At 37.3% G+C, this 24,440-nt stretch overlaps 1 protein-coding gene across 3 annotated transcripts in view; it reads right to left on the bottom strand.

Annotated features, from left to right (window-relative positions):
• The window catches only part of rai14 (retinoic acid induced 14), a 40,767-nt gene extending 18,267 nt beyond the window's left edge, over positions 1-22,500 (bottom strand). For 2 of the 3 annotated variants that reach the window (XM_023338209.1, XM_014472898.2), the window contains exons 1-3: positions 22,237-22,500; positions 20,514-20,598; positions 2,559-2,689 (exon numbers count right to left, since the gene is read on the bottom strand). In XM_023338209.1, coding sequence (XP_023193977.1) covers positions 2,559-2,689; positions 20,514-20,549 — 167 coding nt within the window. In that variant the 5' untranslated portion in view covers positions 20,550-20,598; positions 22,237-22,500. Of the gene's footprint in view, positions 1-1,861; positions 1,914-2,558; positions 2,690-20,513; positions 20,599-22,236 lie in introns of those variants that run through there. The other variant, XM_023338210.1, reaches the window with a different exon arrangement.
• Positions 22,501-24,440: the final 1,940 nt, after the last annotated feature.

A 24,440-nucleotide genomic window follows, 5' to 3' on the forward strand; every position in this document is an offset into this window, starting at 1 on the left:
GTAATTTTGTTTAAACTTTAAAGTATGATCTTGCTTTTCACACTTGTCTAAATTAGAGACCCATTGTTTAGCTTTTAAAACAAAGATTTTTCATCTTGTTTCTTACAATAAGATATCTTATTGTTAGTCCATAAAGCCATGAAGCCAAATCTAATAAATTAAGATACTGACACTTGTTAAAAAAAAATAAATAAATAGAACAGATGCCTAGAGGAAAACACAATTATCGAATGATTTCTTGAAATCAAGGTAACAAGGAATACCCCTATAATAACATACATTCAGAATGTATTGAGAATTTATGCTGAGATTCGATATGTTTTTATGAAAAGAACAATAACACAGTTGTGAGGATGTATGCATGAACCACAGATGAGGGACGTTGATACACCCAGCAAGATGCCAATACAGTGAATGGAGAAGACAATGGTGAATGGATTTTAACCAGTAAAAAAATATTGTCATGTATGGCTCTTTGTTATGAAAAATGTTAGCCTAAAAGGAATAGTAGGTCTGTTCATTTTCTATGTGAAGTGATTAATAGAGGCCTATGAAATAGGGATCTCTATGGTGATTGTTCTTGCTGCTGGAAAAGTCTTATTTTTTGCCACCATGGACAAAACTGCAGATGTTCAGTGTTTTTAACTGACATTGGAAACAATGGTGTCTTGATGATAAAAGATGTCTTGATATGGAGGAGGAGGAGTCACCTGGCCAGCTACAGCAGGGAGGATATATGGTGTGCCAGAGGATGGGCCATGCAACTCCTAGCAGATTTGTTAACAACACAACAAACTCACTCCAACCTAATTCCTGTTTATTTTTGTTCCATCGACAGCAACATAGATCGTTCACAGCTGCAAGCCCACACAAACCATGTAGACTCATAAGTAGGACAAAGCTGGGCTTCTGCTTTTCACAGACTACAAAGAAACCTCACTAGCTCTGTATCCAGATAAACAGGGTTGCAGTTCTGGCAGCTAAGATAAAATGATAAAGCAGTGGCTCAGCTGCATTAACGTCTTAGCAGAGCTCAGAAAACAAGAAATGCCTAAAATCATCAGCGCTTAATGCCTCTCAGATGTTATGCCATTTTCTACATGTAACAGTCGTGAATACCCATCTGATGAATGCCCAGCCCATTTTAAAATATTTTAGATATGTTGTAGAACACCTTCAAGAACCAGCTTTTATTTTTTAACTGAAAGTTATTTAAAAGAAAACACATGTGAGCACCTCTCACATTACAACATTAAATCTTTAGGTTTAAATAAGTGGATTAGGTTTCTTTAGTGTGTTGCGTCAATAAGCACTTTCACTGTTTTAGAAAATACGAAGGAGCTGGATTAGTAATGATACCAAAACATTCTACTAACAATTTCTGTGTACCTACAGTTTTGACAGTCTTGTTCCACTGGGTTTCTTTGGAGCAATTACAGTTTTAAAATACTGCCTCGTGCCCATGAATACAATAACTATCAAGCAGTATGTGAAGCATACGTACGAAGAGGTCAATCAATACAATTCCCTTCCACCTCTGAGAGCAGAATGAAATAAATAACAACCAGTGTACATGCCCTGCCTCCCCTTACTGTGTACGTGTAGGATGTGCACATACAAAGAAGCATACAACAAGCTCTGCATGCCTTACAAATAGGTTTTATTACCATAGAGATACTCTATATGTGATCTGTAAAGAAGTTCAGTTCAAAACCATCACCATCATGTTGATGTATCAAAATTGTGAGTGTACATCCGTTTGAGCGGATATAGACAAAAGGTCAAGGATTAGTGCTGGGCATGAAATGAAAAGGCTGTGTGTTTGCAGCGGCTCATGAAAATCTGCATATTTGTTTCTCACTGCATCTGATCCTGTTTCCATGCACCTAGCTCTGTGTGAACTGCTCAGCACGCTGCAGAAAAGGAAAAAAAAAGGAGGTCAAATATGAACACCTTGATAACACAACAAACTCAAACAACTTGAGTTTGTTGTGTTATCAACAAACTCAAGTGCTGAGGAAACAAGCTTCCCTGATACTGCAGAAATTATTTACTTTTGAAACAATGAATGCGATCTAGGCTGCATGAAGGCCAATGTTTCAAGACATATTTTTAGGGATGCTCATTCATTTTTAATGCTGTGTGTTGGAGCATAAAAGCACTTTCATAAGCTAGTGACCTTGGAAATGCAGTTTTCTGTTGACTCCTTAATTAAAAAGAAAAACAAACAAACAAAAGAAAAAACAGACTAATAGTCTTGCAGTCCAAAGGACTTCCAGATAGTTCTTCGAGGCTGAGTCCAACATTGTATGCTCATTCTTCAGAAATCCCTCCCTGTCTTTTATTATGTAAATGACTCCCTCTGAAGAATTCCTTTCTATGAGAAAAAAAATAAAACTAGAATGGGATTCTTGTGCATTAATTAAACAGTCATTAAAACATAACTGTATGTTTTTCCTGGTATAATGAGATTCCTGTGTTGATTTCTTAAAAGCAAAGGCACACAACCAAAGGACAAACAAAATCAAACCTAAGCAAATGATCAAAAGAAAGCTTACGCTGATTTCCCCTCGCCGTCCAGCTTCGCAGCATTGGCACCTTTCTTAGTGAGAAGGGACACAACTTTGTCCACCTCGCCATGCTCCACAGCAGCAAGCAGGCGCTCGTCGTTTTTGTTCCACTCGTTTACCTAAAGGACAATTTGAAAGAAAGACGATAAGCAGCCTGAATGAAACATAAAAATACACTATTCACAAAAAAACTATTACAAAAAACAGAATGTATTAAGTGGAAGTGAAAATGATGTAGGACTGCACATGACTATGTTTGAGAAAACAAGAAGTTCACAAAATAGGTCATGTTTTTGTTGACCTGGGAAATTAACCAGGATCAAAGTTGCTCAAAATGTTTTTCAGAAGCTCATGTCACACTGTCGTTTATATTGCAGAAGAGCTTCCCAATTATTGTTTTCACGCAAATATTTTACTGTATATTTTCTACCATAAATATCAACAAACATCTGCCAATATTGAATGACATCTTTTCTTTTATTTTAAATATGGTAGGGTTAGAGTTGGGAAATTCTGAACTATATACTCTGATAAACTTTAAGAACTTCAATTAAAAAAAATGCTTCAGTTACATTTAGAGTTGCAAGGGATGCTAATAACTGTGGCACCATCAAAATAATCTACAATTTAATTCCAAATTCAAAATATTGTTTAAGCATAAGATGCTATTATTATATGCTGCTATGTTGAGGATGCGTTAATTTGCAAGTTTTTAACACATATATACCACATATAATAAATGAGTAAGGTGCTGTATGACAATGGGTTTTTTAATTCATGGGTTTTTTCCTACCTTTATTTTAACTTCCTTGGAAGCTCTGACAATCTGTCACTGTGATTTAAACATCTGAAAATCTAAATAAATCTAAAGAACATCTAAAAGGCTAAGAAATCCAAAACCTGAGGAATAATTCTTTGAGAGAACAAAATGTTATTACACTCTGCTATTGCATGTACACGCCAACACGCACCATTTGTTTTCATATAGTGAGCACACACTGGGAAAAGTTCCAGAAAGAATGAGCTCTGAGCAACAACATACACAAACCAAACGGCCACATAATGCGTCACTGACAGGCCATTAACACCAAAACAAGTCATGGACTGGAAAGCTTTAAGGATGACCTCATTCACATCTCATGCTAAACACAGTCAAATGATGTTTGTTGGAATAAAATACCACAGAGCAGAGATTTGGCATAGAAAAAAGTATGTAAAATTATTTGGAGAACTAAGTGAATAAAAGAGAAACTCCATTTGAAGTACTTTATGAAAGCAGGTTGAAAAAGAAGGAAAACTGAACCCTTGGCCCACACTGACTTGGTAACATAAGTTCATTAGTCAGCTCTCCCTGCAGCCACCTGTGCGTATTAGTCTGCAGTCCAGTATTAGTATCTGACCTGATAGCCCACTAACCTACACATGGAAGCTGGTGGAGCTCTGGCTCCATTGATGCATGTGCTGAAGCTTATTTTAGAAATAGCAAAATGCCAAGTTATCACTACAGGGTGTAAATAGCCTCTAGGGCAAACACCCAAGTGCGATCACTGCAGTACATTTTGCATAGCTGGTGGAAACTGGAGGGCTATAAAAATCCCCTCAATCACTGGGACAGCTAAGGTGACCACCACTGACCTCTGCTGCCAAAGACACAAAGTCACTAATATGGAAAAGTGACATGAATACTGGAATTAAAAATATGGCTTGCAGAGGAGAATTTTCAAGTTTTGAATATGAGTCTCAAGTTTAAAGAGCTATACAGAAACAAACATGCCAGATGGATACGGTGTGAAAAAAGGGAAAGATATACGGAAAAGAGTCCCATGTCCACTGCCAAGTACAGCGGAGGATCTGTGATGCTGTGGGCTTGTTTCTCCCATGAATCTGTGTGCATAACCATTATTCTTCTCAGATTACAAAGGAAAACAGACACTTGAGTTCATTCTCATAATCAATGAAAATGACTGCAGCTGTATCTCACTGACTAGATGACTGGCCTCTCCCCAGGAAAAATCTCTACCAAAATAAAAGCATGAATATCCATGCACAAATTAATCTGATAAATTTAAATGATTTATTAGATATAAAAACAATCTTCGCCTCTGCTCATCTCAGTTTCTACACCTAAATGGTACAGAAAAGATGTGGGGTGAGTTCGAGGGAATAAAATACAGGAGGTGGCTGAGAACTCCGAAGAGATTTTGTACAACGCAATGGTCGCAGATCTATTTCTCTCTGTATGCTCTAACTTTGTGAAATTACACTAAAAGAGAAGACTGGTTGACGCCCTGTTGGCAAAAGCGGAGTTTCAATAGCACCAAAAAAAACTAAGCTAGACTTCAACAGGAAAAAAAACTGGCACTTTTCTAAATAACCTCCCAAAAAGAAGAATCTGTAACAATGAGTGGCAGGCAATGAAACACAACACAGTGGGAAATATCCCTGCTACACTTCCTTGTGGAGTACAGGTTTCTTTTCTTCCTCTGTCTGCCTGTAAAAAAAAAAAAAATAAATAAAGAGCCTCATGTTTTTTTAGTCATACGTTTGTCATTTACTGCAGAGGGGATGTTTCACTAAAATAGTGAAAGTTTCCATAAGAATAAAGAAATCTGAATGAAATGTGGACATCTGAAATATATCATGTGGGACATAAAGAGAGAAACATCAAAAGAACTTTGTTTACAATATTCATTTGCTCTAATTGAAAAATATGCAGCGTTTGTTCAACAGAAGCCAACACTCCCCTTATCTTGTTTTGTGGATACCAGGAAGGGCAGATCCAACGACTGTAATTGAGTGCCTTTATGATCCGGAAATGGTGACAAAATAAACACACCCCCATAAACGACAGACTAATTAACACAGGGAGTTACAATAGGAATTGTTCATTTATACTCATTGTTCCCTCAACCTAAAACTTGTCCAACATTTTTTGCTTAATCCTAACTAGTGTGTGCCTTATATGGCTCAAACCAATATACCGTACTGATATCCTTTAATACTGCATCTGATCCTGTAATGTTTGCATAACCCTGTCAGGAATAAATCAGTCTTAATCTTCTCATTTCCACAAGCTATCCCTTAAAATAAACTTTTCTTTGCCTGTGTATGTAAAGCACCCAGACTGAGTGGGGACTTGTCAAGTTGATTTCAACCAATAAGTGATAAAACGTCAGCGACCCGAGAGGTCCTCTGCTCAAATGGTCATTTTTGGGAAAAATTCAGCCGTGCCTATTGAATTTCAAGTGATGTGAATTATATTGGTTATGTTTAACATGTAAAACTGGAGCTAAATATGCCATGAGAACAATAGACTTTGTCGTTTCTTAAATCTCTTAACCAGCAAAACTTGCTGACATAAAACAATACTCTGACTTATTAATTTAAAGAGTGAGCCAAACACAAAATTATGCAAATACTTTAATGCTAATTAATATCCAGTCTATCAGTAATACTATACTGGAAATATTACTTCATACATAAACAACACTAGCAGTACTATGTTCTTCAGCAACATTTGCTACCGTTTGCTGTTCATTCATAAGAATACACCTCTTACAAACATCCATGATGACTTGTATGGGGAGGTAGCAGTCCCTTTCTTTTTATGAAATAAATTTTTAATATCTATAAACAGTGTAAGATCATCTGTAGAAAGGAAAACCAGCCTAATTTATTAATGTGTGTGTTACGACCCAGCTCAGCCAGGGGCAAAGAGAAGTAACATTTAAGAAACCTACATGTTAAGGTTTATCAGTTTGGAATTTATTGTTTGGGTTTAACAAAATAAAAAGAATCTCTACAGTCAAAAGTTAAGATGTTATAACCGAAAAGAAAAACACTGAATAAAACAAGAATCCACAAAACAACCAGAGTTGGAACCAAAGGTCTTAACCAAACAAAACAGGACCAAAACCTAAGGTTAACAACAAACAACAAAACTCTAGTAGGCTACTATAAGCTTACATACAAAGCCCCCACAGGGACTATCACAGGTAACAAAGATTTACAAAAGCTCACAAAAAGACAATGCGGTATACAGCTGTCAACAAACACTCAGCAAAGTGGCAAGCTGTCTCAGTAAAGAATCAGCTGCACCTTCTCCCAGGAAGTCTTGGGTTTAAAAAGGGAGGCCTCATCAGGGATTGGTGGAGCTGATAATTGGTGAGCCAATCAGCTCTGCTGTAGACCTCAGGGAGTGGCGCAGGAGGATTAGGGCTGCAGCCAGTTCCCAATGGAGTTAATTTCATTAGAAAGCTGCAGATATACAGAAAAGAAAGAGACAAAGGAAACATACAAGGCCACCGGCCGTAACAGTGTGCTCTACAATTCTGCTTTTTATGTCATGTTTATGTTGCATGTTTTCTCTTTATCTATTTTCAAGTATTAGTTTATTAGAAGCTATGATAATTCAGAATAAGGTTTGGGCATCAGATTTATTTCCTTTAAAACTAGTTTGACATAAAAATCAAAACACTGATGAGATCCTCAGCATAAGCACTTATAGGGAAAAACTAAAGTACACAGTAGTATGATCACGTGACCCTCCTGAACAAAAGAAATAACGGACAGTCAGGACGGAGCAGAATGACGTTGACAGCACCCAGCTACATTGCAGTAGACAGGTTTAAGTGGAGCGGAATGCGCTGCTCCACTTTCGGCCACATACAAAGTAAGTGTCATCTCTGGGAGGCTGATGAAAAAAATATATAATGTGCTGGCATAGACAGCGCAAAGCCAGCACAGTTTTCAACTAAAAAAAAGGGATTTAACAGTAGTTATTTCTCAGTTGACTATCTTCATAAAAAAAACATTGCAAACTTGAATATTTTTATTTTTGGAGAAAAAGGTTAGGGTTTTTGCTCATAATTATATATAGTATTTAAACCACATATCCTTAGAAGCTAACTGTTCAGATCAGAGTTTACCAGAAGGAAGTAAAATTCCCTTCCTCTGCTGCTGTCAGTTCTGTTTCCTCTTGTTCTGTCTTTCCCCCCCTCACGCCTCTATTTCAAGTTTATCCCTGTCTTTCTCCTTTTGTACTCCACAGTGTGTTTACATTAGAATCGGGTGTGTGTTCCCTTTCTGTCCTTAGCCTGACGCTCATTAGGACACACAAAGAGTGAGCTGATAACACTAAGTGTTTCCTGTTTGTCCAGGCCTGAGGGCTGTCTGCGAGGACAAGCGAGTACAGAGCCACTGTGTATAAGGAGTAAAAAGGCAGTTCAAGGGTTTGGAAAGACATACTGAGAGAGAAAGAGATAGCAGAGAGCTTTAATTCCCACTGTTTGCAGTCTGTTTATTCTTCCTTAACCTTGTTCTTCCTGTTTTGCACTGACCCTTTTAATTAGAAAGTTATCAGTTCTTGGAAGATAAATAGAATTATGAAGGGGAACAACAAAAAAATACATGGTTTACTTTTATTATATTACAAGAAAAATATGAGAAGTGTGGTGTACATTTGTATTCAGACCACTTTTTTCCATAAAACCCAGTCCAATCAGAAGCCAACGAATTAATACATTCATGACGTGTGTGATTTAATATCAGTATAATTAGAGCAGTTCTGTGAAGACCTCTGAGGTCTTTTATTGATGGATAAACGGCATAATAAGCAGGTCAGGGAACAAGCAGTTCAGAGAAAACATTGTGAAGATGTTTTAAGCAGGGTTAGATTATAAAGTAATATCCCAAGCTGTAAAAGCCCCAGGGTGCAATGTCCAGTCCATCATCAAAATCAAAAAGAGTGTGACAAACTTAACAAGACACAGTCATCTGTCTAAGCAAACAGGCCGAGCAAGCAGTTGAACTGAACAAATCGACAGGTCAGATTGGAACATCTGTCAGCAGGACAATTGTTAATCGTTTACCTTACAAATCAGACATTTATGGAAAAAAGGTAGGGACCACAGCATGTATTATGTGGAAGATTAAGATTAAAACACCTTTCACACTGTGACACAATGTTGGCAGCATTGTGGTGTTTCTTCCACAGATAAATGAAAGGTCAGGGGTGATGAGACACCTTTCAGTAGATATTAAACCACACAGCCATAACTGCAACTCAGTGTCTTAGATCAAAGCCTGTATTAGAATGTCCCAGTCAAAGTCCAGCCCTAAATCCAACTTAAACATTTATGTCTGCATAGGTTCTACAGCTATTTGCGTTGAAAGGTGTTTACGGATGCCTCACGTTCAAGGTTATTTATGAAAAGAAAATCTGGAAGCCATGTAACATTTTACTTCAATACTAAGAACAAAAACATTAGCAAGCATTCAGTGACTGAAAGAGATTATTCAATGCTTTTAATGTGGGATAGTTATTAAGTAATGTGACAAAAATTAACTCTAATAATTAATTTAAGTCATGTTAAGTCAAGCTTATTTTACCCCAATGGATTTATGTCCAGAAAATAAAACTAACACACGAAGCAAAGAAATTGGAGGGTTATTTTATAACTTTTATAAAAATGTAAATCTTTGTTTGTGTAAAACTAAAATTTTAATTCTGAAAATTGTTTATAAAGGATAAAATAATTGGTTATCATGACACATTTTTATGAAAATCAAGGACTTTCGGTTTGTCTGTGTGTGTCTAATCAAACATAGATTAGGAATAAAGAAGAAGTAATAACATACAATTCAGAAAAAAGACTGCCTGGGTTAAAAAGACAGAATGTAAAAAAAGACTAACAGATCTCCCTATATCAGCTAGATAAGAGCAAGAAAGTCAAAGCCATCCCAAATTACTGTGATAAGTCCTTTCATCTTTTATCAGGCGGTAGGAAAACAAAACACCATCCCCTTTTCTAAATCGCACACTAACCCACATTTGTCTTTTACAGAAGTAAGAATTATGCAGTCTATGGGATTTAATGAGAATGTAAAGTAGGTTAGACAGGAGTTAAGACGCAGCCATAAAAAGATTTACTTCCACAGAGGAGGAACATGGATGCAGGTTGAAAAGGCCTAAGAGACCAAGGAGTGAAGTACTGAGAGAAAACGGAAGTGAACAAAAAATGTGCAAACCGTACAGAATAAAACATGAAAGTGATAAGAAGCCAGAGACTGACACATGTACAGTATCCCCACCCCCTCCCTTCATCAGTGATTGCTGTTCACTTCAAACCCCTTATCTGCTGCAAAGCTGATGCTCGAATCTCCTGGAACAAAACATCCTTTCTGTCGGGCTACAGCTGAAACTGCTTACTGCTCTGTGTACTACAAACACCCACTCACACATACACACACCGCGACAGTTTAGAGTCTGAAACCAAGAATAAAAGAGTAAGCACTCTGAAAAGTTAAACAAAGACCAGATGGTTGCTCTTAGAATGAAAGATGTTGCCATCTACTTCACAATGCTGGCCAATGTAGGCCCCCAGTTAGATGATGAAACAAATTCAGATCATGGGAACATTGTTCCCCATCTGAGAAATGGACAGTATGTCTACCTGAGCCTCCCTCATAAGGTGAACTAGTGAACCTTACATGAAACGACTCACGGCTGTTTCTACTGTGGAATTCCCGATTGACAGCAAATAAAAAGAAGAAGCTGAAAAATCAATGCAGCCAAACCAAATAAGTTGTGGTTTTCATTCCAAGCATTCCCTCTCCTTGCCAGAACTTGGTCCTCACATTACCCACAATGCAACTCAACCACTAATAATCAGGTTAGCCATCTGAACGTGTCATACTCAATGCGGTTATTGTTACCACAACCCACTAGAATAAAGCTGATACAAGGAAAAGTGACCACTTTTTTTAAAGCTAATACATTCTTTTTGCACTAAATCGTGACCATTAACTTATGTAATTCACAGAACCATTTTTCATGCTCTGGGAGGTGTGTTTTGAAGCCAGCATTCAAATGATTGTTTGATTGTTTTCCAGAACATCAATCCATCTTTGCCTAGGGTGTTTACCTGAAACTTCCAAATAGAATATTTAGGGGGGTTTTCCCTCTGTGCTGAAGGATTACATCAGTCTAAAAATGTTTCTTTTTTGCAAAGTAATTTGAGTGTCTTAATATTTCATTTGACAGTCTCAACAAAAACATTTATTTAACAATAACTTCTTACACTGGTAGCACACACAAAGGAGGCTGTAAAATAAAAATTCAGCATATAATCACATTGAATATTTATTTGAAGGTCTTTGCTCATTTGGAAATAGTACCAGAAACACATCAAGACAAAAAAAAATATAAACATTTTCCAACAATAAAAAGATCTGTGACATGAGGATCCCCCCCTCATTAGAGTTAGTGTGCATATTCAGTGATGCATCTATCAGACCTTCCCTGGTCAATACTAATTTACACTTTTTTTGTCGTTTGACCTGACAATTTCTATTTGAACAGTTCAGGTACGTTTTTTTGTTTTTTTTTTAAACACAAAAAAACAAAGAAATTTGCTGCAAGTTCTTGGATAAAGGTAGCCATTTTTTTTCATAACAGTAAATTCAGGGATTTTAAAATTATCCTTATTATGAATCAGAGAATTCCCCTCTTACATTTAACTGAGTCTTAATTAAAACCCACAAAGTGGATCAAACACATGTTCCCTGTTCATGTTTTTAGAGACTAACAGTGGCAGGAGGTCTTAGCAGGAGGTCCTGTTTAATGAACAGAGGGAAAAAATTGATTTATCAGTATCTGAGTTGTTGATGCAAAAAAAAAAATTAAAACAGAAAAAGCATCTAAAGAAAATTATGACTAAAAATTATTTAAAAAACAGCAGGGCAGCTGTATGCAGTCCTTTCTAATTAAATGCAGATAGAAGGAGATTTTTATTTTATTTGAAACATCTCCCTCTGGATTTGTTTTGACAGATTATTAATTCATTCCTGCATTCTTCCATCCATCTATCTGCATAATCCTGTTAGGGTTTTGTCAGTAGGGACCAGGAAACATTTCCAGCAGTCAACATGCAAGAGTATTCCCTGATCAGGTTGCCAGTCCATCACAGATGCAACAGAGGAGAGGGAACATTAAAATCAAGCCATTATCCCTCAGCTCCTTCTCTTAACTAAAGAAATAACTCTTGAGAAACTCATAAATAAGATTAGTTGTGGGCTTGTAATACTTTTTACTCTTCTCACATATATTTGAGGTAGTTACTGTGCATAAATTACACATTTAACATTGTCACTTCCACAGAAAATGGCAAAAGAGGCTTAGAAATGATCTGCCTCGTAATTCCAGCATACAGCTGAAGGATTGATGCACATGTCCAATGTTACCATTATGGGTGCAGTTAAAAAATAGCCTCACACCAAACTTCCTCAAGATACAAATAGCCTCCCCGGCTCTATAAATAAACACTGCTGGGCTTGGAAAGCAACCAGTCTCATTATACTCCAGGGTTGATTATAAAGTCACTGGAGAAGGGGGGGAAAACACTGCAGCGCTCATTTAAGTCAAGATAAGGCAGGAACTTTGAAAACACACACACACACACACACACCAGCATAGCGCAAAGCAAAGCACTAGAGTCCAATTAAAACAAAGCACTATACAGACTCATTGGTCCTTGTGTCAAGCTGAAAGGAAAACATTAAAAAAAGGAATTTGGCCTGCTAAACAGTTCCTGAGTTGTTTCCATAAACCAGCCTGTCACCTCTTACACCACAAAGAACTAAAAACTCCACTTTTAAGCATTTTCTGATACAGTGTGTTTTACGTAAAGGAAAGCTTTAGCTCTTCCAGTTGAAACGGGTCTCAGCATCCATCAATCCATCCATCTCTTGATGTAAATGAAGGCCACGTTGCTCAAAACGTTCATAGTCATTCACCATCAGTAAATCAAACTTTGGCCTTTGAGTCTGACTGCTTTGCTTAGTTCAACAAGGTGTCTTGTTTATAGCCTTTCTTTCTTCAACATATTCATGTTCTCCACTGTTACAACTCTATAATAGTCCTTCAGGTTATCCTCTAAGTCTAAAGAGTCTTTAGGCCTAAATATTCCCCTTCTGCTGTGGTGCTATGCAAATGGGTGTTTACATGTGTAGCACGGTAATGCTACTTTGGCGAAATTTCAAAAATACGTGGAATAATCTGTTATGTTAGTCTCTCTTGGTTGTTTTAGTGCAGATATTTCATTTTACTTTGGGTTAAACTGATTAAGCAATATGTCTCCAGGAAGTAGTTACAAATCTGTAACCACAATGAAAAGCAAATGGCAGCAGCGAGTCTTTCACTACCTTGTTCAAATAACTACATTTACAGCAATGCTAGTATAAAGACATTCTACGTTTTATACCATAAAAGAACTCTAGGCAGACAAGTATTCTCAAACTAATTCTTCCACAATGTATAGCACAGTGGCCTCTCAAGAAACATCCACAAACAAATCTGCATGCAAATATGAGCAGACAGCAGCAGTACGCCCATCTCCCACAACATTGAGTATATTTGCTGATGTCCAGGTTTCCTGGTTGAAGTTCTGGAGTTCATATAAACAGGTGATAAAAAAAAATGTCCCACAGGCAGTTCTTGCTTTAATTGGATCCATGTTCAAGGACTCCCCGAGTCATTTTTACCATGTCTCCCCTTGCTCTTCATTTAACATACAGCTCACATCTGCATTTACAACATTCTTCAGGGATGTTAAGAGGGCAAATTCAAGTGAGTCCTTTGCATGTTAAGCAATTAATAAATTGGGTATACAATGTGCAACATATTACAATACAAAACTCAGGTTTTCAACTTTTAAAAAAGGAAGGTACAAAAATGTTTGGAAACATGTCCCCTGTCAGATGTGGGAAAGACTAAAAGCACATTCCAAAGTTTTCCACCCTTTTCAAAGACTGTGCAGGAATCCTGACTGAATGAAGCAAGGGTCATAAATATCCGTTGGGCTGCTATATTCCTGTTGACGATTGATGATGACATGGACACACACCCTTCCTCCACCTCCTCTGCCAGATTAACACGATGTTGCCCCAGAGGTTTCACTGTCACTAATGCCCTTCCAATGCCCCCAGACAGAATAAATCATTGCATGCCAACTAAAGTCAGATTTGGCCAAACCAAACACACTTATGTCGGAACAATACAAGTTGAACTTTCAAGAAAAAAATATATCTCTAACTAGACATATCTGAAATTGTAATGGATGGTGTTTTTGCCCCCGATTTTTTTCTCTCATCATTCCTTCATGTGCCGAACAGAGAATCCTGAGAAACTGAGGCTCAATGTTTTTTATCCAAACATTACACAAGGCACTGTATTGTTTTTTTTAAGAAATGTTTTCAGATGATCAGCATGTGATGTTCTGCTCTGTTCTGCTCCAGTTCACAACAGACACATTTCATAACTCCTGATAAGGAGGACTCCATTCTTCAGATGTTCACATAAACAAATTGATAGCCTTTACAATTTTAAGATGCCTCGAATTGAGCCACACAGTGAATACACAGTTTAGGTTTTATTGTCTTGATTAACTGAAACCATAAAGCAGCTGTGGGGCGTGAGAGGAGACAGCATAATCCACACATCGATTAGACACAGAGGAGATGATAAAGGGGAGGGTGTGTGTGTGTGTCTGCTGTGGTTACTAATCTATGCATGAGTTTGTCTGTGTGTAAGCCTTGAGTAATCCTGCTAAGTCTAGCAGCTGGGGGAGCAGGTTCAGCAGTGTGATAGGATGGAGTGCAGGTTGAGTATGTATCCAAATCACAATGCAGACAAAAGCAAAATGACGATTCAGTAAATTTCTAGTGTGTACATGTTTCTTCTCAACAGCACAGCTAATTATGTTTATCTAATGGCCACAAGGGAATGGAATAAGTATGTTGTACAACATTTTTAGCTTATCACGCATAAGTCATCCAGCAAACAGTTGTGAAACAGATTTTGGTAAGATTACTAAGCTTTTTTAATTAAAATCCACAAATACTGCACACTAAAAATGATGTGTAAAAAGCATTAAAATAGCTTCCTTTATTATAAAATGCCATCTTTAATTTCAGTAGATTAGTAGTGTGCAATGTTTCCAATAAAATATATGCATCAAAAGAGTTTTGTCCTAATTTACATATATTTTAAATTTCTAGAAGAGTGGTTTTCGAAAAGCAGGATACAAAATGTAATTTTTCTATGAATAATGCAATGTGTGTGTGTGTGTGTGTGTGTGTGTGTGTGTGTGTGTGTGTGTGTGTGTGTGTGTCTGTGTGTTTTGTTGATTATCAGTAACAGGAGCAGGATATAGGTCACTTGTTCTCTGGCAAAACTTGCTGCTAGATCATTGGATGTTTGGGATTCCCCTCACTATGAAATTAAAATTAAATCTAAAAACGTGATTAAAAAAAGATGTCCATTTTCTGTTGAAATCAACCTTTTCAAGAAGATTTTAGTTTATCAGAGAAAATCTCACCCTTATTTTTTTTTTTTACAAATATTCTGCAGAACGCACTCGAAACACCTCTGGTCCATAACTTTTAATTCTAACTTTAAAGGGACGAAGACCTTTTCTATTTGCCGCTCTTCAAAATGGAACAGACAAGAGGACTGGCATTTCAGGTAAAGCAAATGTGTGTCTATCTTCAATGGTCAAGAAATGGCTACAAAAAATAGATATTTTGCCCGAGCAAAATGTAAACAACTGGAACAACAAACATGTTAAAATATAACTTAACTGTGGTTTATCACACCTGAGTTCACTTTCTCTAGCCACACCCAGGCCTGACTATTGCCACACCTGTTCTCAATCAAAACACTTTTTAAATAGGACTTTTTTGACACTTTTTCAGTAGGTTATCTTGTTATCTTGTACAATTGTGTTCAAATGAAAAACTTAACTGTTAATCATTTATAAGTTCACATTTCATAGTGATTTAAAAAAAAAAAAAACCTTAGAAAAACAGTTACATGCACCACTGCAAAAAGTTAGTCTAAACCACCGAGGCAATATTTATTATTGCTCCTAAACTGCAACAAGATGCAGGAAACTGTAAAGGATCCATGTGAGAGGCTCTTTTATATATGCATAACCATATTACTTGATTTCCGACTGTGGTCACTCGTGCAGTTCCAAGAATAAGAGAGTCGTAAAAGTGCAGGTCATGTTACTTTCATTACTGTTGATTGAAGCAGCAGATAAAAGGTAATGTAATGTAGGGCTGGAATAAATAATGTTCTTTTCCTTTGCAAAGGGATATCTTTTAATACAAATGTACTTAATTACTCTTCCACTCTTCAGATAATTTATGGATAAATTCTGTGCTGGACAGAGCAAGAATGCCTGCAAGTCTCTCTATGGCTATTTGCCAAACTGATTCCCAGAATCCAGATTATACTGTCTGTGTCTGTTAAACACTGCTCCATTTCCACCAGACTCACAGAGGCAGACACAAACAGAGAAGCTCATTTCGCTGTTTGTTTGCCTTTGTACGGTAATCCAAAATAATACACAAATCTACAAACTAGAGCAAATTCAGAACAAAGGAAAATGTACCAAAAGAAAAAAAAAAACTTTTGTATGGAAATGACTTAACAGAGCTGGCAAACAGAAGACATTCACTGAGACACACTGAAGAATTCCTCTGATATACTTTGTCCTTGCATAACAACACACCTGCTCAAAGTTTCTGATAAACCAATCTCCCTCATAGGTTCTGGTATGCACAGAATTTCAGTGGGAAAATACATTTAGTCAAAGGTCAGTCCACAAGACGTGTATGATGACTGTGGGACCGTGCTCACTTAGCCAGCTGTCTTCTCACCTAATCTGGGCAGAAAAAAATTAAATTGGACAAAGCCGCCAACCTAAAGCGTAGGCAGCCTTTTCACACTCTGTAGCTGAACAGCACACAGTCCAGCATTAGTGAAAGCTGATTTACTAATTCTGCTCAATGTTTACAGCAACTATGCATCGTTCTTATATTAAATGTATTATCTCAAAATCAAACATATTGCTAGGCAGAAATATGATGAAATGTATAACATTAGTGCAGGTAAACTGAAAATTGATAATACAATAAAATATGATTTTGTTTTTCTCTTAAGCTTGTTCAACTTTGACAAAGCATGAAAAATATAATCAGTAATAATCATTGAAACACTCCACCTGCTGTGGAAGTTAAAGCTAAAGACTTAGAGTTAGCCATTTTCAGCATCAGTGAGAAGTCATTAAAGTGAAGTCAGAGGAAACCCAGAGATTTTAAAGGGCATATAAAAGCCAAAGCTGTATTTTCTATAATATGTTGGGAGAAACAGAGAGAGGGAGAGAGAGACATATAGGGAGAGAGAGAGAGAGAGAAGTTGCATTTTCAAATTCTGCTAAATCTTTGTCTAGAATTTTGCAATTTGCTGTATTTACATTAAATCAGAAATTTAATTAAAATTATGTGCGAATAAGCATGTTCTCACTGATATCATTAAAGTCATCAGGTTTTTGCATGATGCACTGATAATGTTCCCTGTTCCCAATTAATTGAAATGAAATGCTTGATATGAATATGAATATACGTCTATTTTAAAAAAATGATAAAACCCAGACTAAATATATATGTTGATATGAAAATCCTTAAAAAATAAGTCTATTCCATAATACAAGCCTATTAGTTCATGTTTGAAGCCCAAATATGAGAAAAATCAATTGATTTATTTAGACCTCCAAAAATAATATGGTCTTCATGACGTTAAAATAGAAAAACTAATTTAATTTTTAATGCAAAAACATGTTATATGCATCATTAAAAAGTTTTGTTTGTGCTTATGTAGCAATTTTCATTTTCCACTGAAGAATTAATTTGACTGGATTCACCAGGCCTCTGGTTTGATAGCTGCCTGGGCCTGGAGTTGTCTGACTGTGAATTAATAAATGGATCCAGAGCTTTTGCTGATACAAGTAGAAATCTATTCTAACCAGAGTCGTCTGATATACAAGTAGACTTGAATTATGTTGTGCTCTCCCTGGAAGTCATTTAAAAAACCCCAATGTTATTTTCTACTGTTATCACTGCGCTGTTATCCGTCCATATCGCTTACAAAAATAACACATCTTGTTCTCTCCCACAGTCTCCTGCTTTTTAAATGTCTGCTCTGCTTGGACCTCATGTTGTGGAGGTGTTCAAGTGAAGCCTTGGCAGCTTGTTTGACTCAGTTCACTGTGTTGGAAGAGGGCACTTAGTGTGAAACATTTCATTAATTTCTAAATCTCAGCCACAGACTCCAGTGCCAGTTATCTGGCTGGGAACATATTTACTTAATCAAAAAGCTATTTACAATGGTACTGGGTTTCTATTATTTTGTAAAAGGAAATAAATAAAGGGTTTGTTTTAGGGTGGTAGTGGAGGTCGGGAGACGGATAAATTCCTAAGTAATCTGTCATTGACACACAAAACCTAAAATAGAACCCATGGGATGTTTTCTTTCTATTAAAGTGGCTCTGGTTCTCTATAAAAAGCTGTGGAATGACTATTGGCTAGGATAAACACATTACCCTGTAAAACCTTTTTGTCTTTATAAATATCCAGTCATTTAAATTATGTAAGAGTGGACCGCAAAACTGGCAAGATTTTACTCCAATAAAAAGACTGATTTTCAATGAAAAACAATGTCTCTGATGTTATATCTAAAAACTGATGACTGAATGTTATGTAGTTTGTCAGTGTAGAAGCAGATGGATATATTTTCTGAACGTCAAGTGGATCTTAAAAGTTTACAGAAAACTGCTGCAAGACGTTTTTTTTTACATGACTCACGTTGAAGCAATTCTACTGTTGATTTAAGATATGCTTGGACTCACAATGTATGAAAAAATTTAACCCCTTTTCATTTTTAACAGGCAGTTGGAAATTTCATCCCTTTTACAAAATTCCCAGTTCCAGCACCAGAAAGGTAACCCCAGAGCATGAAGCTGCCATCACCATGTTTCAGTGAGGGTATGATCTGCACAGTGCTGTTTTTGTCAAAAAAATACCTTTTGGGTTGAGGAGGAGAAAAATCATCTTTGGTTGAATCAACACATTTTCCTCCTGGTTTTGAAAGATTTTCAGACCTGGATGTTTTCTTTTAGAGAAATACACACTGGTTGAAACCTAATTTCTTAGTTCAGACAAAGGGACATTCAACCAGGCATTCAACCAGTATATCAGGAAGTCCTGCAGCTCCTCCAGAGTTGCTGTGGCCATGCTGGCCACCTTTCTGACTAACTTGAGTTTTTCTGATGTGCCACAGATGTTTTGATATAATGCCCTTCTCCTGACAGATACCTTTAAACAACTCCATCGTTTCTCTGTTACCTCTAAAAAGCTCTAGGTAAAGGATATAAATGTGAAAGAAATCCTACCAGGACAGCTGAATTGTACTTCCTTTAATCAAGTTCTCTTCTTTTTTTTATTTCTTGTATCGTTTTGACCTAATGTGTTACTTCATTTTTAAGTTGCATAATGTAACTTAAGTGAACTATTGCATAAGCATAGTGAAAACCATCACCATACTTAACCTGAAATCACAACACTATCTTGTTTTTTTCTGTAAAAGATTAAAGTACTACTGCTTCTATTTTAGTTTCCTTTGGCAACTACTGTCCACATTGTATCATGTTAATGTTTGGATATAAAAATAATATGTTTCAAAAAGCAGCATCAACAGTTCTGTGAGCAAATGCGACAATGTGCGAGTGGGTGGGCTGCAAAGGCATGCCTAACGTGGCATCAGTTGCGTTTCCAAGCAACATCAACATCCACAGGTCTTCCTGTTCCCCTCTCCTGCCGCCTACGACTGACTGGTTTCATGAGGACGAATGTTTTGCTTCAGGACCAGCTCAACCTACTGAGAACTGCAACCCAGATTATAGCAGTAAAACGGTTAAGTAGTAAAAGTGGAAGTAGAATTCGTTTTACTGGTTAAGAGGGAACTATTTGACGTTACCATCGTGCATTGGACATTTGCGAAAACAATGGACACTATTGTACTCCTCCACAAAGCTGACTCGATTTGCAAAAAGTTTACAAATTTCAAGCAGTGGCTGCACAGTGATTGCAACATGTGGGGCCGCAGGCTTTTTCCCTCAAACAGCAATCAAGGCTCCACTAATGCTTTGCTGTGTGTTTTGGGGATAACTATGAAAGGAAGGGTGTACTCCATCTAATTCCTGTTCTGCTGGATAGTTTCTCCCACATGCCATTTAAGCAGAGCGCCCCACACACTTCTAATCTCCTGGAAACTGTCTACATAAACCAAATGTGCCTTTTACTCAGCCTTCTTTGACTCCTCTATATCTGACACACCTTCCATCCCCCACAAAAAAAAAAAGTTTTGGGGTTTTTTTCTGTCAGAATCACAGACTTTTCCTGTTAGCTGTTTGGCTCTGTGTCATGAGGGGTCAACATGACAACAGATGATTCAGACGGTGTGGAGACGCCTCACTTCCTGTGGCTGTAAGAGAGCATGTCAAACCCGGACCAAATGAATGACTGTACCAACAGGGAGAAATTCCTCCCTAAAGACTGATTCATAGTGTACGGGATAAGATCCTGGCCTGGAATAGTGAGCAGTTTAAGGAGTTGTTGCGAACTTTGTGGGACAAGCCCGGTGTATGAGTCTGTATCCTGCGCCATAAATAACTGCTTTGCCTTGCCAGGATGTCAAAACGTCTAATGACATGCACCGTATGAACTGAAAAGCTGCTACACAAAAAAGAAATCAATCATGGCAAACTTTCTTTGGTTTATAAGAGCTCTATGGGGAGCTCCAAATGAAATACACAGACTTCATCAATAAAGAGTATTTATTTACCCTTCTACCTCAGTTTGCTTTTTCTACCAATAAGCCATAGGTTGCTGTTGGCCTTAAAGCTGAGAGATTCTGCCAGAAAAATTCTTCACGATTTCCTTGAGCCAAACATACACAGACAGTGAGTCAAACCACTCACAGAATTATACATGTGCACACACACAGTTTATACAGTCAGGAACATATGTCTGAATACTTACATCAGTTTTCCTAAACTTGGCTTTAAGGCTCTTCATGTTAAGTCTGATCCATGCAGTCAGTCACTCAAATTGCTTCGCTGATCTCCTGCAAAGAACAAAACACAGATGTTTAAACACGGCCTCAGTGACGCTTCCTCCTATTTTCACTGTGACTCTGAAGATTTCTGACTCATCAAGTGCTTCGGGGATGTTTCTTCCACAAGGTAATGATGAATATGAGTTCAAAATATATCATGCTTCAGCGGTGAGCCACGAGTTTCACATTGAGTAAATCAACACAGTTTTTACGACACTACAATGTCTAGAAATGACAGTTTCATTAACAAAAAGCTCAGTAGGCAATAAACCTGTTTAATATCCAACTATTTCACCTCAGTTAATAAGCAACTGTGGCTGAAAATTCCATTTGTCCCAAAAAGGATGTTATAAATCACAAAAAATCCCCAGGGAACCAAAGTTTTGTTTCCTAAGTGCCTCAAGCAGTTTTCAGTTCTTTAAGCATCCAAGCATGTTAATTACTTCAGCAACAGGGTTTAATTTCAACTAAGAAGCAAAAATACAGTGCCTTGCAAACGTACTCTAACTCCTTGTGCTTTTCCTTATTTAAAAAAGAACATTAAAAACCAAAAACATCGACTTCAGTATAGAGCATTTTGAAGTCTATGCTGCATAGACGTCAATATATCTTAAATGGATGTTTTGTCTTGAAACAACACAAAACAATGCATAATTATGAAGTGGATCAAAAGAGGTTGTTTTGTTTTGTTTTTTGCTTTCTGATAAAAAAATATTTAAAAAAGTGTGGCATGCATTCCCACCACTCAACAAGACATGGACATTTTTGCCAATTTCTCTTTGCAAAATAGCACAAGTTTAGCCGGGGTTGAAGGAGAGTGTCTGTGAGCATCACTTTCACAGATTCTTAACTGGATTTAGATCTGAACTTTGACTGGACCGTTCAAACATAAATATGATTTACTAAAAGCATTCCACTGCAGCTCAGTGTCCTGCTGGAAAGTGAACTTCCATCAGACTCTCAAGGTTTTTCCTGTCCTGTACTGAGCTGCTCCATCCATATTCCCATCAGCCTGTCTCTGCTAATGAACAGCATGCCCACAGCAAGATACTGCCTCTACCGTACCTCACTGAAGGTTTAGCAGGTTAAAGGTGTTGTGCTGCAGGGCCACCTTTTCCACATGTTTTGTGTGTAGGACAAGAAGACCATTTCTGAGCACCTTTCTCTATACTTTCCATCTCTCATTTATATCTATATGCATGTCATAAAGCACGAACTAGAGAGAGCAAATGTATCCAACAATACAACTCATATCAAGAAGAAGCAGCAGAATACCATTACTTGGCAAAATCAACGCAAAACATAACAGACGTGAGGTAAAATGTGTCAAGAAGGGAGAAGAGTGGTTCTCTTATCAAAGTTCAAGAGACAACAAGCAACTACGATTACAGTTTCCCGGTCCCTACATGGAGTATGTGAACCGTTCAAAGCTGCAACTCGTCTCCCTCTGAACACATCCAATATATGAGGCGTGCATCCCTGCACAGCACCGAGCTGGATCAGGTTAAACGCCGTGGGATTGAACGGGAGCTTCTTTGAGGCTCCGCTGAGATTTACTTACAATTAGTTATGAGCGGTTTGGTTAAAGCGATGTCCGCAACTACAACTAAATTACCCAATGTGGTTGTGAAGCCGTTAGACACTTACCTTACTGTGTTGGACTCACACGGACAAATAAAAAGAGACAGCAGCTTTCTTTCTGTCTTTCCTCTTTTCAGGACAAAAACTGATCCGCTCTTGAACAACACAGACAACAGCGAGCGGCGGTGAAGCCAAATCAACGCGGAGGATGCATTTAAAAGCTACAAAAGAAATAGTCCGAGACAACACGGTGGTTCCTCTCGGCCCGCATACATTAAAAGTTGAGCCGTTCGTGGACTCCGTCCCTCCTCTGGCTCGGGACTGAACTCAACGGCTGCCTCGGCTTGAAGCCCGGTTTAGGAAAGTGACGTCACGCCCCCCGTTCTCCATTGTGTCCCATTCATTGCTGTTAAAGGAGCATTCCGCCAAAAAAATTTTTTTTTTTTTAAATCCCACAGGACCAATAAAGGCGACACGTTTAATTCCTGAAGGACCCTAGTGATTTACAAGACTTATGTGATTTTTTTTTTTTTTTTTTTCATAGAGGCTGTCAGTTTAGATATTACTCAGTTCCTACAACACATAAAAACAGTACAGTACATTTCTAGGATCACCATTTTCTTTCTCTTTCTCTTTTTAAAAAATCGTCATTGTTACCAATTTTGAGATTCTTTTAGTCTAGTCGCTGTTTAATTGTTTCCTGTGCCGCTAGAAAGTTTTCAAATGGGTGACCAGCTGGACACCACTATTAATTTGGTGACGTCACAGCAAAATAAAGAACCATGCGGTCTTATACAGAGGGGTGCTGGGCAGAGTGTGACATGGACATATAGTGGCATGCTCTGATGGAAATGCCTTTGCCTACATTAAATTTAAATTGCACAAATAGAGAAATTTAATGGGTAGAGATGGAGGTGTTTGTCAGAATATTAAATGTATTGGTGGTGAATGTTTAAAACAACAAAGCCTGACCAAATAACTGTACATTACAACACACAAAAGAGGTGCGATAATGCAAAAAAAAAAAAAAAGTAAAATAAAATAAAGAGAAAAAAGTTATCAATGTTAGAGATTGTTCACTTGGGGCAAGCAAACTCAAACATAGGATGGTTATCCCTCTTGATCCTTTGTTCGCTGGAAGTTTATCCAAATAAACTTATTCTCATTCTTTTCCATAATTGTTTTCTTAGATCAGTTAGGCAACTTTTTACTTAATGCCCTAATTCTGATGGTTTGGAATTACAATTCGGCTTGGATCCAATTGTACTTTGTTTTTGGATTAAATCTGACCAGATCTAATTGAATAAATGTAACAAAGTTTGTAAAATATATACATCTTTCGTTTGTTATTTAGGATTGACCAAACATGCATTCGCAACATGGGCCAATTTCTATTTATTTTCTGTTCACTTTTTGTGCAATGTGTCACATGACTGAGCTTGTTCATACATAAAAAAATAAAAATAAATATATTGTGCTCTTTGGCTTTTGCAATGTAATATGTCTCAACATGTAAGCTGAAAACCTTTGCTATTTGCACAAGTCACAGTCATTTTACAGCCCCATGTTGAAACAGTACTGCAATGAAACTTAATAATGCAAGCACAAACATGTTAGTACTGTTAGTCAACATTACAAAAATGTTGGTATCATGTGGAAACATGAGATAATGTATCCAACGCCCCACGTTGGGGCGTTTCTAAATAATTTCCCTGCTGGGATGAATAAAGTAATTCTTCTTAAGGTAACTCAGTAACTGAGCATTACGTCAAAGTCAACACCAAAGAAATAATATCTGTGAACTCATATTTGTATGTGCTCGAAGTTCAACTAATTTTTTTTACAAGTGTGAATTGTGTCAATCCTAAAACGTTGTTATGATCAGTGAAAGCAAGTGAAAGACATTGTCAGACTAAGATGGATGGAACAATTCCTCATTGGTTAGTCTGATTACCTGATGAGGTGTCAGTTTCATAGGGAACCTTGACTCAAAAAAACTACAATAACTCCAGTAAACTAACAAACTAGAAACAAAGAAAGAAGGTCGAGAAAAACATATGACAGTGACATCTAGTGGAAGGATGGTTTAATGCTGCTTATTATTAGGTAACGATGACAGCGAAGCTGTTGTTCATTCCGTTATTTCACTCATTTACTGTTTATGTACTAGTTTGTATTTTCAAAAAATCAAAAAATGAATAGAATGTGTCTTCTATTGCAACATTGTACAGTGCCTTGGACGTTTTCACACCTCTTCAGCTACTTCACAG

Source organism: Xiphophorus maculatus, chromosome 8, assembly GCF_002775205.1.
Source record: "Xiphophorus maculatus strain JP 163 A chromosome 8, X_maculatus-5.0-male, whole genome shotgun sequence".
NCBI classification, from domain to species: domain Eukaryota; kingdom Metazoa; phylum Chordata; class Actinopteri; order Cyprinodontiformes; family Poeciliidae; genus Xiphophorus; species Xiphophorus maculatus.